Source organism: Pan troglodytes, chromosome 5 (assembly GCF_028858775.2).
Source record: "Pan troglodytes isolate AG18354 chromosome 5, NHGRI_mPanTro3-v2.0_pri, whole genome shotgun sequence".
In the NCBI taxonomy this organism is placed as follows: Eukaryota; Metazoa; Chordata; class Mammalia; order Primates; family Hominidae; genus Pan; species Pan troglodytes.
Window position 1 is genome coordinate 12,149,686 of NC_072403.2, and position 14,009 is coordinate 12,163,694.

The 14,009-nt window shown below is 44.4% G+C and overlaps 1 protein-coding gene across 1 annotated transcript in view; it reads right to left on the reverse strand.

The window, feature by feature from the left end:
• Nucleotides 1–14,009, reverse strand: part of F13A1 (coagulation factor XIII A chain) — a 418,063-nt gene that overhangs the window by 45,834 nt on the left and 358,220 nt on the right. Inside the window, exons 11-12 of the mRNA XM_009450449.5 lie at nucleotides 9,278–9,381; nucleotides 7,832–7,920 (exon numbers count right to left, since the gene is read on the reverse strand). Of these exons, the coding sequence (XP_009448724.2) occupies nucleotides 7,832–7,920; nucleotides 9,278–9,381 (193 nt within the window). The remainder of the gene's footprint in view (nucleotides 1–7,831; nucleotides 7,921–9,277; nucleotides 9,382–14,009) is intronic.

Here is a 14,009-nt window from a genome sequence, read left to right on the forward strand (position 1 = left end):
TGTTCCATTGATCTATACCTCTGTTTTGGTACCAGTACCATGCTGTTTTGGTTACTGTAGCCTTGTAGTATAGTTTGAAGTCAGGTAGTGTGATGCCTCCAGCTTTGTTCTTTTGGCTTAGGATTGCCTTGGCGATGCGGGCTCTTTTTTGGTTCCATATGAACTTTAAAGTAGTTTTTTCCAATTCTGTGAAGAAAGGCATTGGTAGCTTGATGGGGATGGCATTGAATCTGTAAATTACCTTGGGCAGTATGGCCATTTTCACGATATTGATTCTTCCTACCCATGAGCATGGAATGTTCTTCCATTTCTTTGTATCCTCTTTTATTTCCTTGAGCAGTGGTTTGTAGTTTTCCTTGAAGAGGTCCTTCACATCCCTTGTAAGTTGGATTCCCCAAATCAAGAGAATATACATTTTTTTCAGCACCACACCACACCTGTTCCAAAATTGACCACATACTTGGAAGTAAAGCTCTCCTCAGCAAATGTAAAAGAACAGAAATTATAACAAACTATCTCTCAGGAATCCTAGGAATGAGAGATAGTTTGTTATAATTTCTGTTCTTTTACATTTGCTGAGGAGAGCTTTACTTCCAAGTATGTGGTCAATTTTGGAATAGGTGTGGTGTGGTGCTGAAAAAAATGTATATTCTCTTGATTTGGGGTGGAGAGTTCTGTAGATGTCTATTAAGTCCGCTTGGTGCAGAGCTGAGTTCAATTCCTGGGTATCCTTGTTGACTTTCTGTCTCGTTGATCTGTCTAATGTTGACAGTGGGGTGTTAAAGCCTCCCATTATTAATGTGTGGGAGTCTAAGTCTCTTTGTAGGTCACTCAGGACTTGCTTTATGAATCTGGGTGCTCCTGTATTGGGTACATATATATTTAGGATAGTTAGCTCTTCTTGTTGAATTGATCCCTTTACCATTATGTAATGGTCTTCTTTGTCTCTTTTGATCTTTGTTGGTTTAAAGTCTATTTTATCAGAGAATAGGATTGCAACCCCTGCCTTTTTTTCTTTTCCATTTGCTTGGCAGATCTTCCTCCATCCTTTTATTTTGAGCCTATGTGTGTCTCTGCACGTGAGATGGGTTTCCTGAATACAGCACACTGATGGGTCTTGACTCTTTATCCATTTTGCCAGTCTGTGTCTTTTAATTGGAGCATTTAGTCCGTTTACATTTAAAGTTAATATTCTCATGTGTGAATTTGATCCTGTCATTATGATGTTAGCTGGTTATTTTGCTCGTTAGTTGATGCAGTTTCTTCCTAGTCTCGATGGACTTTACATTTTGGCATGATTTTGCAGTGGCTGGTACCGGTTGTTCCTTTCCATGTTTAGCACTTCCTTCAGGAGCTCTTTTAGGGCAGGCCTGGTGGTGACAAAAATCTCTCAGCATTTGCTTGTCTGTAAAGTATTTTATTTCTCCTTCGCTTATGAAGCTTAGTTTGGCTGGATATAAAATTCGGGGTTGAAAATTCTTTTCTTTAAGAATGTTGAATATTGGCCCCCACTCTCTTCTGGCTTGTAGGGTTTCTGCCGAGAAATCCGCGTTAGTCTGATGGGCTTCCCTTTCAGGGTAACCCAACCTTACTCTCTGGCTGCCCTTAACATTTTTTCCTTCATTTCAACTTTGGTGAATCTGACAATTATGTGTCTTGGAGTTGTTCTTCTCGAGGAGTATCTTTGTGGTGTTCTCTGTATTTCCTGAATCTGAATGTTGGCCTGCCTTGCTAGATTGGGGAAGTTCTCCTGGATAATATCCTGCAGAATGTTTTGCAACTTGGTTCCATTCTCCCCATCACTTTCAGGTACACCAATCAGACGTAGATTTGGTCTTTTCACATAGTCCCATATTTCTTGGAGGCTTTGCTCATTTCTTTTTATTCTTTTTTCTCTAAACTTCCCTTCTCCCTTCATTTCATTCATTTCATCTTCCATCGCTGATACCCTTTCTTCCAGTTGATCTCATCGGCTCCTGAGGCTTCTGCATTCTTCAGGTAGTTCTCGAGCCTTGGTTTTCAGCTCCATCAGCTCCTTTAAGCACTTCTCTGTATTGGTTATACTTCTCTGTATTGGTTATTCTAGTTACACATTCTTCTAAATTTTTTTCAAAGTTTTCAACTTCTTTGCCTTTGGTTTGAATGTCCTCCCGTAGCTCAGAGTAATTTGATCGTCTGAAGCCTTCTTCTCTCAGCTCGTCAAAGTCATTCTCTGTCCAGCTTTCTTCCTTTGCTGGTGAGGAACTGTGTTCCTTTGCAGGAGGAGAGGCGCTCTGCTTTTTAGAGTTTCCAGTTTTTCTGCTCTGTTTTTTCCCCATCTTTGTGGTTTTATCTACTTTTGGTCTTCGATGATGGTGATGTACAGATGGGTTTTTAGTGTGGATGTCCTTTCTGTTTGTCAGTTTTCCTTCTAACAGACAGGACCCTCAGCTGCAGGTCTGTTGGAATACCCGGCCGTGTGAGATGTCAGTGTGCCCCTGCTGGGGGGTGCCTCCCAGTTTGGCTGCCAGGGGGTCAGGGGTCAGGGACCCACTTGAGGAGGCAGTCTGCCTGTTCTCAGATCTCCAGCTGCGTACTGGGAGAACCACTGCTCTCTTCAAAGCTGTCAGACAGGGACATTTAAGTGTGCAGAGGTTACTGCTGTCTTTTTGTTTGTCTGTGCCCTGCCCCCAGAGGTGGAGCCTACAGAGGCAGGCAGGCCTCCTTGAGCTGTGGTGGGCTCCACCCAGTTCGAGCTTCCTGGCTGCTTTGTTTACCTAAGCAAGCCTGGGCAATGGCGGGCACCCCTCCCCCAGCCTCGCTGCCGCCTTGCAGTTTGATCTCAGACTGCTGTGCTAGCAATCAGCAAGACTCCTTGGGCGTAGGACCCTCTGAGCCATGTGCGGGATATAATCTCCGGGTGCGCCGTTTTTTAAGCCCGTCAGAAAAGCGCAGTATTCAGGTGGGAGTGACCCGATTTTCCAGGTGCCGTCTGTCACCCCTTTCTTTGACTAGGAAAGGGAACTCCCTGACCCCTTGCACTTCCCAAGTGAGGCAATGCCTCGCCCTGCTTCGGCTCATGCATGGTGTGCACACCCACTGACCTGCGCCCACTGTCTGGCACTCCCTAGTGAGATGAACCCGGTACCTCAGATGGAAATGCAGAAATCACCCATCTTCTGCGTCGCTCACGCTGGGAGCTGTAGACCGGAGCTGTTCCTATTCGGTCATCTTGGCTCCTCCCTCCGAGTTACTGAATCTCTCTGAGCCTACCTTCCTTGTAGGGCTGGTGGATAGATTGGTACTACTTGTGAAAGCCCTACATTTAAGGCTAATTTTTCTTCCTTCTTTTGAATGTAATGTAATGTTAGTGATCACCTTTTTCTATCCCTACACTTGAAGGGTTATCATCACACAAAATCTGGGCATTGGTGCATGAAATTGGATATTTTTTTCACAACACCACACCCTTGCCTCTTAAGTACAGGCACTTTCTATATAGTAGCCTCTACCATTGGTCAGGGCCCTAGCTTCTCAGCAAAGGTGGGGTGGAAAGCAGGCTTGGGGGCTGCTCTCTGCAAATGTCCACCTGGGCCCATAGAATGTGAACATTTGTCCACAGGTGGCAGAAGATATGCTCTTCACCACTGAGGCTAGAGATGTGCTCTTGCTTTCAGGACCCTGGACAGAGTTTGCTTTGGTTTGTTCATTTGTTTCCAAGTGGAGATAACCTTATCTGCATGCTCTGCAGAGAAAATGCTGCTTCTCAGAGGGCATATGGAGGCAGTGAATGCCTTCCTGGGCCAGGAGGCCTTCCTGGCACTGGACCCTAGATCCTGCTCTCAGCAATGCGGTTACAAGAGCTTCTACCTTCATGGAGCTCATATTCTAGAAGGGAGAAATGGAGTACACACTAAGGTTGGAGGATGATAATAACAGGGCAGATGGTGATATTTTAGGTGGAGTTGGGTGAGCGAAGGCCTCTTTGAAGAGGTGACCAGAGCAGAGACTTGAGTGCAGAGAGGGAACAAAGCATGCAAAGCATTCTTCCTACATAGAGTGAAAGATAGTGAGGGGAGCTTTCCTAGCAAAAGGAGCAGTATGTCTAAAAGTGCTGACACAAGAGGATGTGTGGATGCTTTCTGAAGAGAAAAATCTCAGTATGGCTGGAGGGAAATAAACAAGGGATGAAGTGGAAGGGAAGCCATGGAATCTTGTAGGAATTTATGTTCAGTTTTATTGTAAGGGTGGTGGAACTCCACCAGAAGGGTTGGGGCAGGAGTGTGATGTTTGTATTTACATTTAAAGAATAGTTCTCTTGATCTGTGGAGAATAGACAGAAAAGGAGCAAGAGAGGGGGATCAGGGAGATGAGTTAGGAGGTAACTTTATGGAGCTCAGTGTTGTACAGAGCTCAGAGGGTAATGATAGAGATTGTAGAAGTGGCTGGATTTATGATAATTTTGGGAAGGTATTTTTGGCAAGATGCATAAGGGAGGTTAAGAAGGAAAGCTAAAATAATTCCAAAGTTTTATATGCTATTTGAATAAATGACTGGATTGTTTTATAGCCAAGTAGGAGATGCCAAAAAAATAGGCTGCATCTGATAAGATAGTAGCAAAATAAATAAGTTTGAATTGAGAATGAATAATCTACAGGAAAGCATCTCCACACGTTGTATAAGAGAACTGCTGGCCCACAGCAGAGGAGGGCTTAGCTTCTTGAGTGATGAGATGGTTGCTGTGGTCCCAGGGAACCAGTTATTGCTCCTGTCAAAATCATCTCAGTGCCAGTGAGGGCAGGCAGGAGTATGTGCATATGGGTGTGTGCATGCATGTGTGTGTGCGCACAGGTGTGTGTGTATGTGTGTGAGTTTGGGGTGGAGTGGTGTGAGAGAGGGCAGCAGAGTTAATGAGAAGTTAGGACAGAAGAGAGTTATCTTCGGCAAGAAGAGAGAGTTCTTCACTAAGAACCCCTGAGGGCTTCGTGAACATGGAATCTTGGAATACGACTCCAGACACTTAGAACAGCTCTCATCTCCTCTCACCTATTTGGAAGCCCTAGGCCACTATGAGCTGGGGAGATAGGCAGATGGGGCTTCAGATCCACAGGAACCCACTGCAGCAGGGAGGACATGGGAAGGGAGGGGTAAGAGAAATTAGCTTCAAGCCCTGGCAGAAACCCAGAAATGTGGAGGGTGAACTTCCAAAGTGGAGGAGGAGAGAAAAAAGGAACAGAAGGTAAGACATTTTCCAGGCATACCCCTCTTCTTTTTAGGCTCTGCTTTCACTCATGGAGACTAAGGCCCTGGGAACACTAAAAAATAGTCAATGAACATGATGCTTGATCAAGCCCGGAAATGAGTAAGGAATGACCAAGAAAGTCAGCATGCTGGGAGGGAAGAGAAGGCGAGCTGATGCAGCAAGGACGAGGGAGAGCAGAGAGAGCCACAGACTCGAACCTGAGTCATATCGACTCATATAACACTCCCCATGGGGTCCCACTGCAGGCACCCTTGAGAAAAGATTCCTCATACACTTTTCAGCAACTCAAACATCTCTTAAAAATGGCTCAGCCCTGGAGTGCAGCCCATGCCAAAGCAACAAATTGTACCCTCTGTCAGACACGCCTCTGCAGTGGGTGAGAAAGGAGTAATTATAATCTGCAAATCCTGATGACATTCATAACACCCCGATCTATATTTAATAATAGCAAAAAGTGTTTGCATTTACAGCTATTAGGCAGCTCGCTTGTGGAGGGAGGTCCTTCTTCTTCTTTGCAGCAATAAAGTGTAATAAAAAGCTGAAAACAAGGCTTTGTGGATTTCCGAGTGATCTCCTCGTTAGGGGCTCTGGTAGCATCATAAACTATCAAATGACAGCTGGGAGGTTTGTGGAAATCTTCAAATCCCAAAGTGAAATCGAGGGGATAAAATTCCAAGTCCAGTAAGCTTGGTCTCCAAAGGCTTCTGTAAACTGCCACGGCAGGTACGATGAGATGAATACTGGTCTTTTGTGTGTTTCAAATTCCTGATCTTGCTGTCTGAATTTTGACGTTCGTTTTGCCTTCTAAATATTAACATTTCTCAGTCCTGCCTCCTCTTTTCCTCATTATTGCCATTTGTCTAGCTCATGCCCTTTCCATCTCTGGCTTGGAGGGATGACCAGCCCTCTAGATGTTCCCCACAACTTCCTAACAACCCCTCCAATCCGTGTTCCACAAGGCTGTCAGCACCTTGCCCAAGTTCCCACCCAGTGAAAACTCTCCCTCACTTACAGGAGGGACAAGGAGCAAGTCTCTCAGGGAGGTCCCCTGCACTGCGTTCCTTCAGCCTCCACCTTCCAACACCCCTGATGCATCCTTGGCGTTCTAGTGAGTCTGCACAGCTTTCAGCTGCCCCCACAAAGCTTTCAGATGCTCAACTCATCCCCCTGCTTTGCACTCCTCCCTTCCTCTGGCTTCTTTCTAATCAGTTTGCCTAATCATCCCTCCTTCCCATGTGGTCCCACAGTTCTCTGCTCCTACCACCTGGGGACACTTCCACAGGCATCCCCACTGTCTGTTCCCAGGTCGCCCTTCCTTCCTAGATGGTGTCTTGTGGTCTTTGCCATCCTGCTTCAGTTCTTGGCCTCTACTTCCCAACTCATGCATCATATGAATGCAGATCTGTGCTCTCTACATGGCCCACCTGACAATTAATTCCATAGCATCACTAGTATTGTTGTTATTTCATGTTCAGTGTGTTTGTGCCCTGTCACCTGGCATCTAGAAATACGTTTCTTAAAGACTTCAACCTTAGAATTCCCCCCAGTACAATGCCTGGTGTATATTAATAATAACTATTTATTCCTCCTAGAGTACTAGAGTGCAATGGTTACCAGTATGCATTCAGGTATCTGCCTGGCTTCAAATCTTAGCACTGCTATTTATTAGCTAGATGGTTGTGAGAAAGTCACTTAATCACTCTTTGCCTCGATTTTATTTTCTGTAAAATGGGAAGAATTATCAATTTTAGAAGGTTGCTAAGAGCATCCAATGGTAGGCAAAGTGAAAGACATTATTTCAGTGTATTTACTGGTGCAAATATACCCTGGGGAAGTCCTGCCTCTCAGTCTTTCAAGTCTTCCAAGGCCGGCAGCCCAGCCTTCTCCTTTACCCAACATCTCTTACATTTAATTTGATTTTCAGAGCTCTCCTTGAGTATCCTTTAACAGCCTGTTCTGCTTCCAGTCCCTGCCTAGTTCTTCTGAAATGGCAGAGCCTTTGCCCAGGCATTCCCATCGACCCTGTAGGTGGGCTGTATTCCTCTCTTAGAGTAGCCTCCAGGCTCCCCTTCCTCCTTTGGCAACTCAACCCTCCCTCCCTGGCCACGGGTGATGGTGTGGGATGGCAGGACATAGATTGCAAAGGCCAGGGTAAGACCATGGTTGGGTGTGTGTATGTGGATTTTTGTCTTACATGGATTGCTGGACTAGTCCCAGAGGGAAGTGGCATGTCCTGAAATTTCAATTCATGACTCATCTCTTCCAATGAGGTTAGTTGAGAGATCCATTAGTCATATAATTTCTCTGGAGCAGTTGATACTTAATGGGTGCAGAGAACTAAGCTAATGTTAGTAAAGCATTTACTTTTGGGAGTAGGGAATCCCAAAACATCAACGAAAGAAAAATGTTAAACAAGAACTGCATTTAGCATTAATAGCCTGGAAGTTGGAATAACGCCTAGTTACCTTTGTCAACACGAAGCATACACTATGTACCTAGAAAACTTAGAAACAACAACTTTTAGCTTACTCTTTCATATGTTAAGAGGTTGGGGAGAAAAACAGCACTTTCCTCCAGCTTCCTGCTTACCTCTGCAAAAACAAAAGGTGCATCAAATTGGAAGCAGACGTGGCCGTGCTTGATGGCTTGAACCGAGGCGGGGCCACACCGATACATGCCTGCATTGCACAGAGGAAGGGCGGTGTGAGTTTATCATCTCCAATTCTGTCCAGATACTGCAAGATTCATGGCACTGAGGGTGACTCTGTAAAGACCAGTGTTCCCAACTTCATTGCTGATTTAGCCCAAATGCTTTCCAAGGCTGAAGAGAATTCCATTGGCTATGCCCCCTCAAGCCAAAAATTGAAGCCATGGAAATAAATACAAGGCAACACTATTCCTGCATCTACTCTGCCACCTACAGACACATACCCAGATGTGTTGATGCCAAGCAGGTGGCTTACACAGCATTTATCTCTTGTTCAGGTGGTATCTGAAATGTTGGAAATGTTGATGTGTGCTCTGTGGTTGTGTTGCTGTTGCTGTTTGTTTTGCTTTTTGTCTTTTGTTTTTGGACATTATGAACATATGTCAAGTTTAACTGGAGAATTTGGACATTGCCTGTGCATTTTGGCCATGCCCACCATGCATTTAGGAAGTCAGAAGGCCCACGTTACTCTTCTAAAATGCTTTAAATTTTAACCACCTATCTATAGTTAATAAGAGATTAGCTGCTATTAGTCACCTGTAAAATGTCCCCATGATATATATACCAGAACACCAGAAAGTGCTAAACTTTCTTCCTTAAAGCCTAGGATTATACTTAAAGCCTAGGATTATAATATGGTTTCAGTATGAATATCCATTGAATGTTTATGCATGTTCCTGTGTGTGCCCATCGATATATCAACACCTGAGGAAATAAACATAATATCCACAGTCTACTGATTCTTTATATTATCATATTAAAGAGAGATGGAGGCTTATGATGTGATTTTATAAAAATCTGGGGGAGGTCAGAGCTGTAGCTGCTTAGCATAGTTGGCAAGTTAGAAGACAAATACCCACATACTCAAGCTTTGGAGGAAATCACATGACATAAAAGGAGGCCAGGTTCTGGAAAAATAACAATTTAAAGGATGATCTATAATTATTTTTCGAGTTCTCTATTTTCTCTACTGCCTTATATCTTACCAGTGCATACCACAAAGGGCTGAAGTATATTTTATAGCCTAGTAAAAATGCATACAGATATTTTCTCTCCTGTCTTCAAAACTGCTTAGCAAAGCAAGAATGGATGAATTATATGTTGTTTTATATTCTTTCTCTAAAATCTGTAAAATAATCAGGGTAAAGCTGACAATTGAAATGAAATTAAACCTGATTGGAAGGTAGCTAATACTGTACATGTGCCCAGGCAGCACACTTCAGATGTTGGCTCCCAATGGGCGTGGTTCCCACACATCAAATGCAAGCATAAAAGCAAAACAAAGATCAGCAATGAAGCAAGTTCCCAGAGGGAGGACACAGTTTTACCATCGCTATTTTCCTGGGGGGTGCTGTCCACAGCTTGCCAGCCTCCAAATCCAACAGGAAGGTCAGGCCTTGTCATCCATGCTTCATTCCAGCAGTGGTAGTTCCTTAGAAAACACAAGCCCAGAAAGGTTAAACTTCCCATCACACCCAATGCTCCAAGAGATCAAGAAGTGACGGCCAGGCACAGTGGCTCATGCCTGTAATCCCAGCAATTTGGGAGGCCAAAGCAGGTGGGTCACGAGGTCAAGACATCAAGACCAGCCTTGCCAACATGATGAAACCCTGTCTCTACTAAAAATACAAAAATTAGCTGGGTGTGGTGGCGGGTGCCTGTAGTCCCAGCTACTTGGGAGGCTGAGGCAGGAGAATCACTTGAATCTGGGATATGGAGGTTACAGTGAGCTGAGATTGTGCCACTGCACTTCAGCCTGGTGACAGAGGGAGACTCCATCTCAAAAAAAAAAAAGTGACCCCAAATCCTGTGCATATGCTATCTACAGATTATTAGAATGGATTAAGCCAAATCTGAGGGCTCCTGGAGATATCCTGGGGCTCTAGACTTGGGTTTTCTGGGCAGATTCATTCTCATTGGCATCCCTCAGGACACTAACATGGCTGGATGTCTCTTTCCCTCTGCTAAGAGCAGCTTCAAGGCCACCCAAAGATATTTGAATCAGTGCATTGAACAGTTTTAATCTTAACCATTCTCTGCTGACTAACGAAACAGAACTTACTATGTACTGACAGGGTGGGGAAGAAAAGTTAACCAAAACTGAAATATTTATTTTGAACTTTTTAATATAGTTCCTATTTAGAAAAAGCATATTCCTTTGTAGCAATTAAGCAAAAAATACTTGTGTTTGTGGTCTTAGACCATTACCGTAGAAACTACAACAATTATCCCTGACTATAATTCTCTACAATGTCCATCTCGTGTCCAACAAGAAGAATACGTTGTCAGGGTGAATCTCTCTTTACCCTTTATTAAAAGTGCTAAGGGTCATGGAAAACTTCTCAGAACTTTGAATATGACCCTGGAAGCAAGAGCATGGAATAAAATGCCATCATGAATTGTATTATTATGTCCTTGAAAAGACCTGAAATTATATGACAGTACAGAATCAAATGAGAGCACATTAACCCCTCAGCACTATAGAAAATGTTCATATAGTAATAAAGATTTAATAATGTGGTGAGGTAGTTACTGCAGTCTTTGTTTATGACACTGATGAATTTCAGGTTCAACTACCACGGGTTCCTTGCCTAGATGCCCTTCAATGTCAGCTGTTGGCCCATGCTCCCGTCTTTCTCTGAGTGCAGCCCATTTTTGATTGGTTCAAGAGATATTAATTTCACTATGTACCCACTATACACCAGGCACCTTGGTAGGTGCTGGAGACTCAGAGATGATCAAAACATAGATTCTTACCCATAAAGGGTAATCTTCTAGCAGAAATGACAAACCTGTAAACCAATTATCAAAACTGTCATAGGTTTGCTGTGAGACTTAAATAAGCTAATACATGTATTTCGAACACGGACTGGCATGTGTTAAGTGCTCAAAAATGGTAACTCTCAGACTTTGAAAAATAATTAATTTAAATGATCCCTGGTAAAACGGGCGTTCATTTGGGGTGCTATGGAGTCTCAGTGGAGCAAAGTCTCCAGGTATTTGGGAAGTGATATTTGAGCTGAGGCTCGAAAGATAAATGGGAATTTAGGAGGTCAAGAAAAGGTTGGAAGAACAAAGTTACAGCGGCATGAAATAGCCATCATGGTGTGTTTGTGGAACTGTCTGCTGTGTGTTGTGGCTGGAGCGTAGCGTGTTTGAACATTGAGGTGCATAGGAGAACAGTGATGGCAGGCAATGCACGAAACTAACAAATACATAGAACACTTCCTTAGTGCGAAGTGCTGTTCTAAAACCCTCATGGATGTTAACACATCTGATGTCCCTAGCACCCTATAAGAACAGTACTATTGGTCAGGCGCAGTGGCTCACGCCTGTAATCCCAGCACTTTGGGAGGCCGAGGCAGGCAGATCACAAGGTCAGGAGATCGAGACCATCCTGGCTAACACGGTGAAACCCCGTCTCTACTAAAAATACAAAAAAATTAGCCGGGCGTGGTGGCGGGTGCCTGTAGTCCCAGCTACTTGGGAGGCTGAGGCAGGAGAATTGTGTGAACCTGGGAGGCGGAACTTGCAGTTGTGAGCCGAGATCACCCCACCACACTCCAGCCTGGTCGACAGAGCGAGACTCCATCTCAGAAAAAAAAAAAAAAAAGAACAGTACTATTATAATTACCCCCAGTTTATAGGGGAGGAAGCTGAAACCCAGAAAGGTTAAGAACCTTGCTGAGGTCACACCTAGTTAGTGATAGAGCTCTGAAATCCACGCTCTTCAACACTGACCTATGATATAGGTGAGGATAAGATTGTGAAATCCTTTGATATCAAATTAAACATTCATGCTTTATTCTTAGGCTATAAAAAGCCATTGGAATAATTTAAGAAGAAGATCTAAATTTGCAAATCTCTGTTCGTGGAAGATGGATGGAGAGGCAAGGCTGGAGATTGAGCTGAGTCCTCCCTGGCTGTCCCCCACCCCTGAAGAACTGCAATAGTGGACCAGAAAGGCATTCAGGTGGCCAGCACCATGGAGAGGGAGAGAAGCCATTGGGGATACAACCCACAGGTTTAGGGAGATGTGAGGGACTTGGATGAGTTGGGGAAGACTTTTGCCTGTCCAAGGAGTATGATGGTTTTGTTTACCAAGACTGTGAATAAAAAAGGAAGAGAAGAAAGTCTGTGTTGGGACTGGTGGTGATGGGTGGATGACCAGCCCAATTCTGGGCAGGATGAGCTTGAGTGCCTGTGGGAAACCCAGGAGGTGAGGCCTAAGAGGCATTTTTGTCTACACTTGTGATGGTCTGGATTGGATGAAGCGGAGGAGGAGGTTGCGGGAGTATTGGTGGGTGGTGGAGGAGGGCTGGGCAAAGCCAGCTGACAAATGAATGAGGAGGGAAGAAAGAGGTAGCTTCTTCCTTAAGAGTGACTTAGAGGCTGGCTACAGTGGCTCACACCAGTAATCCCAGCATTTTAGGAGGCCGAGGCAGGAAAATTGCTTGAGCCCCGGAGTTTGAGGCCATCCTGGGCAACATGGCGAAACCCTGTCTCTATTAAAGTTAAAGAAGTTAGCTGACCTGTAGTCTCAGCTACTTGAGGGGCTGAGTGGGAGGATCACTTGAGCCCGGGAGATCAAGGCTGCAGTGAGCCATGATTGCACCACTGCACTCCATCCTGGAAGACAGAGTGAGACCCTGTCTAAAAAAAAAAAAAAAAAAGTGATCTAGGTTGTAAGACAGAAGAAAAGATAGGGCAGGGGCTAGCATGTAATGCAATGCAGGGAAGTCTGTTTTGGTTATTTTCAAATTAAAAGAGACTGAGGCATGTTCATGGAGGAAGGTAGAGACAGTGGGAATATAAAAGGGAGCTGAAATACCAAGGTTGCAAGAGGATGAGGCTGAGAGCAACACCCTGGACAGATGTGGGAAGCAAGGCAGGGTCTGCAGGGAGAGAAGGGTACAGATGTGGATTAGGGTGAAGGTGTGGAGGTCTCTGAGCAGGAACATGAGGTCAGTTCCCACCTGAGAGCCTCCATCTTTGCTTGGAAGCTGGAAGGGAGGTCACTGTGTATGTTAGACAATGACTCTGCTAGCCTCTCTCCAGAGCAGTGAAGGTTGCCCCATCAGGCAGAAGGACCCAGGGAAAAACAGCAATAAAACATTTGCAACCCTGAATGGACCCCATCCTGCTTCCTATACGACCCGAAGTGTTTAGTGACCCCCTGGCTTTCACTGCTACACCATCATCCTAGATTAATAGGCTCCAGAATAGCCTTATTTAAATTCAAATATCCTTGGCAAGGTTAGCCTGGAACAAGATAAATATGCTTTGCACTTCAGATCTCAAGTAAAGACTTTTCTTTGAGGATAATATTTCTTTTCAAATGACCAGGACCCGGGGAAAAGTTTCTTTTCTCTCACTCTGACATCTAATTAGTTACACATGATCTCTTCTAGTTTCACTCATGGCTGAGATGTTATCTGTGTATTTAGGGTGGGAGTTTCATAACAGGGTCAGGAACTTGCAGGCAGTGGGTGAGGTGGGGAGGAAGCAAATGCTCCCAGTAGGGCTGGGCCTCCATCAATGGGTGGAAAGTTAATGGCTCAGCTCCCAGACAGCCCATGAAGAGAACAAGAGGGTGCTACCTCCACAGCCATGGGGATCTCTTTCACCATGCAATCCTCTCTACTCAGGAATGACTAGGGGAATTGTGTCCTAAGCCACCCATGCCTCAAGAGTTTCCATTTGGCTGACATTACACAATTCTATTTAAGCATGCTCAGTTTTTTATATCCCAAGTTCCTCCATGAAAGAGGCTAATGTTTACAGACATTTATTTTCCTGTTTTTTGTTTTGTTTTGTTTTCTTGAGACAGGGTCTCATGTCGCCCAGGCTGGTATTGAACTCCTGGCCTCAAGCCATCCTCCTGCCCCAGTCTTTTAAAGTGCTGGGATTACAGGTGTGAGCATTTTACTCAGATATTTAGCATTTTTGCTGCAATTCATACGTGTCAGAGGATCTAATTTTCAATATACAGTAGTGTCATTTCCCTTTGTGTTGGAAAACTTCCTTTAGCATGTCTTTAATTTTTTAAATAGACATATA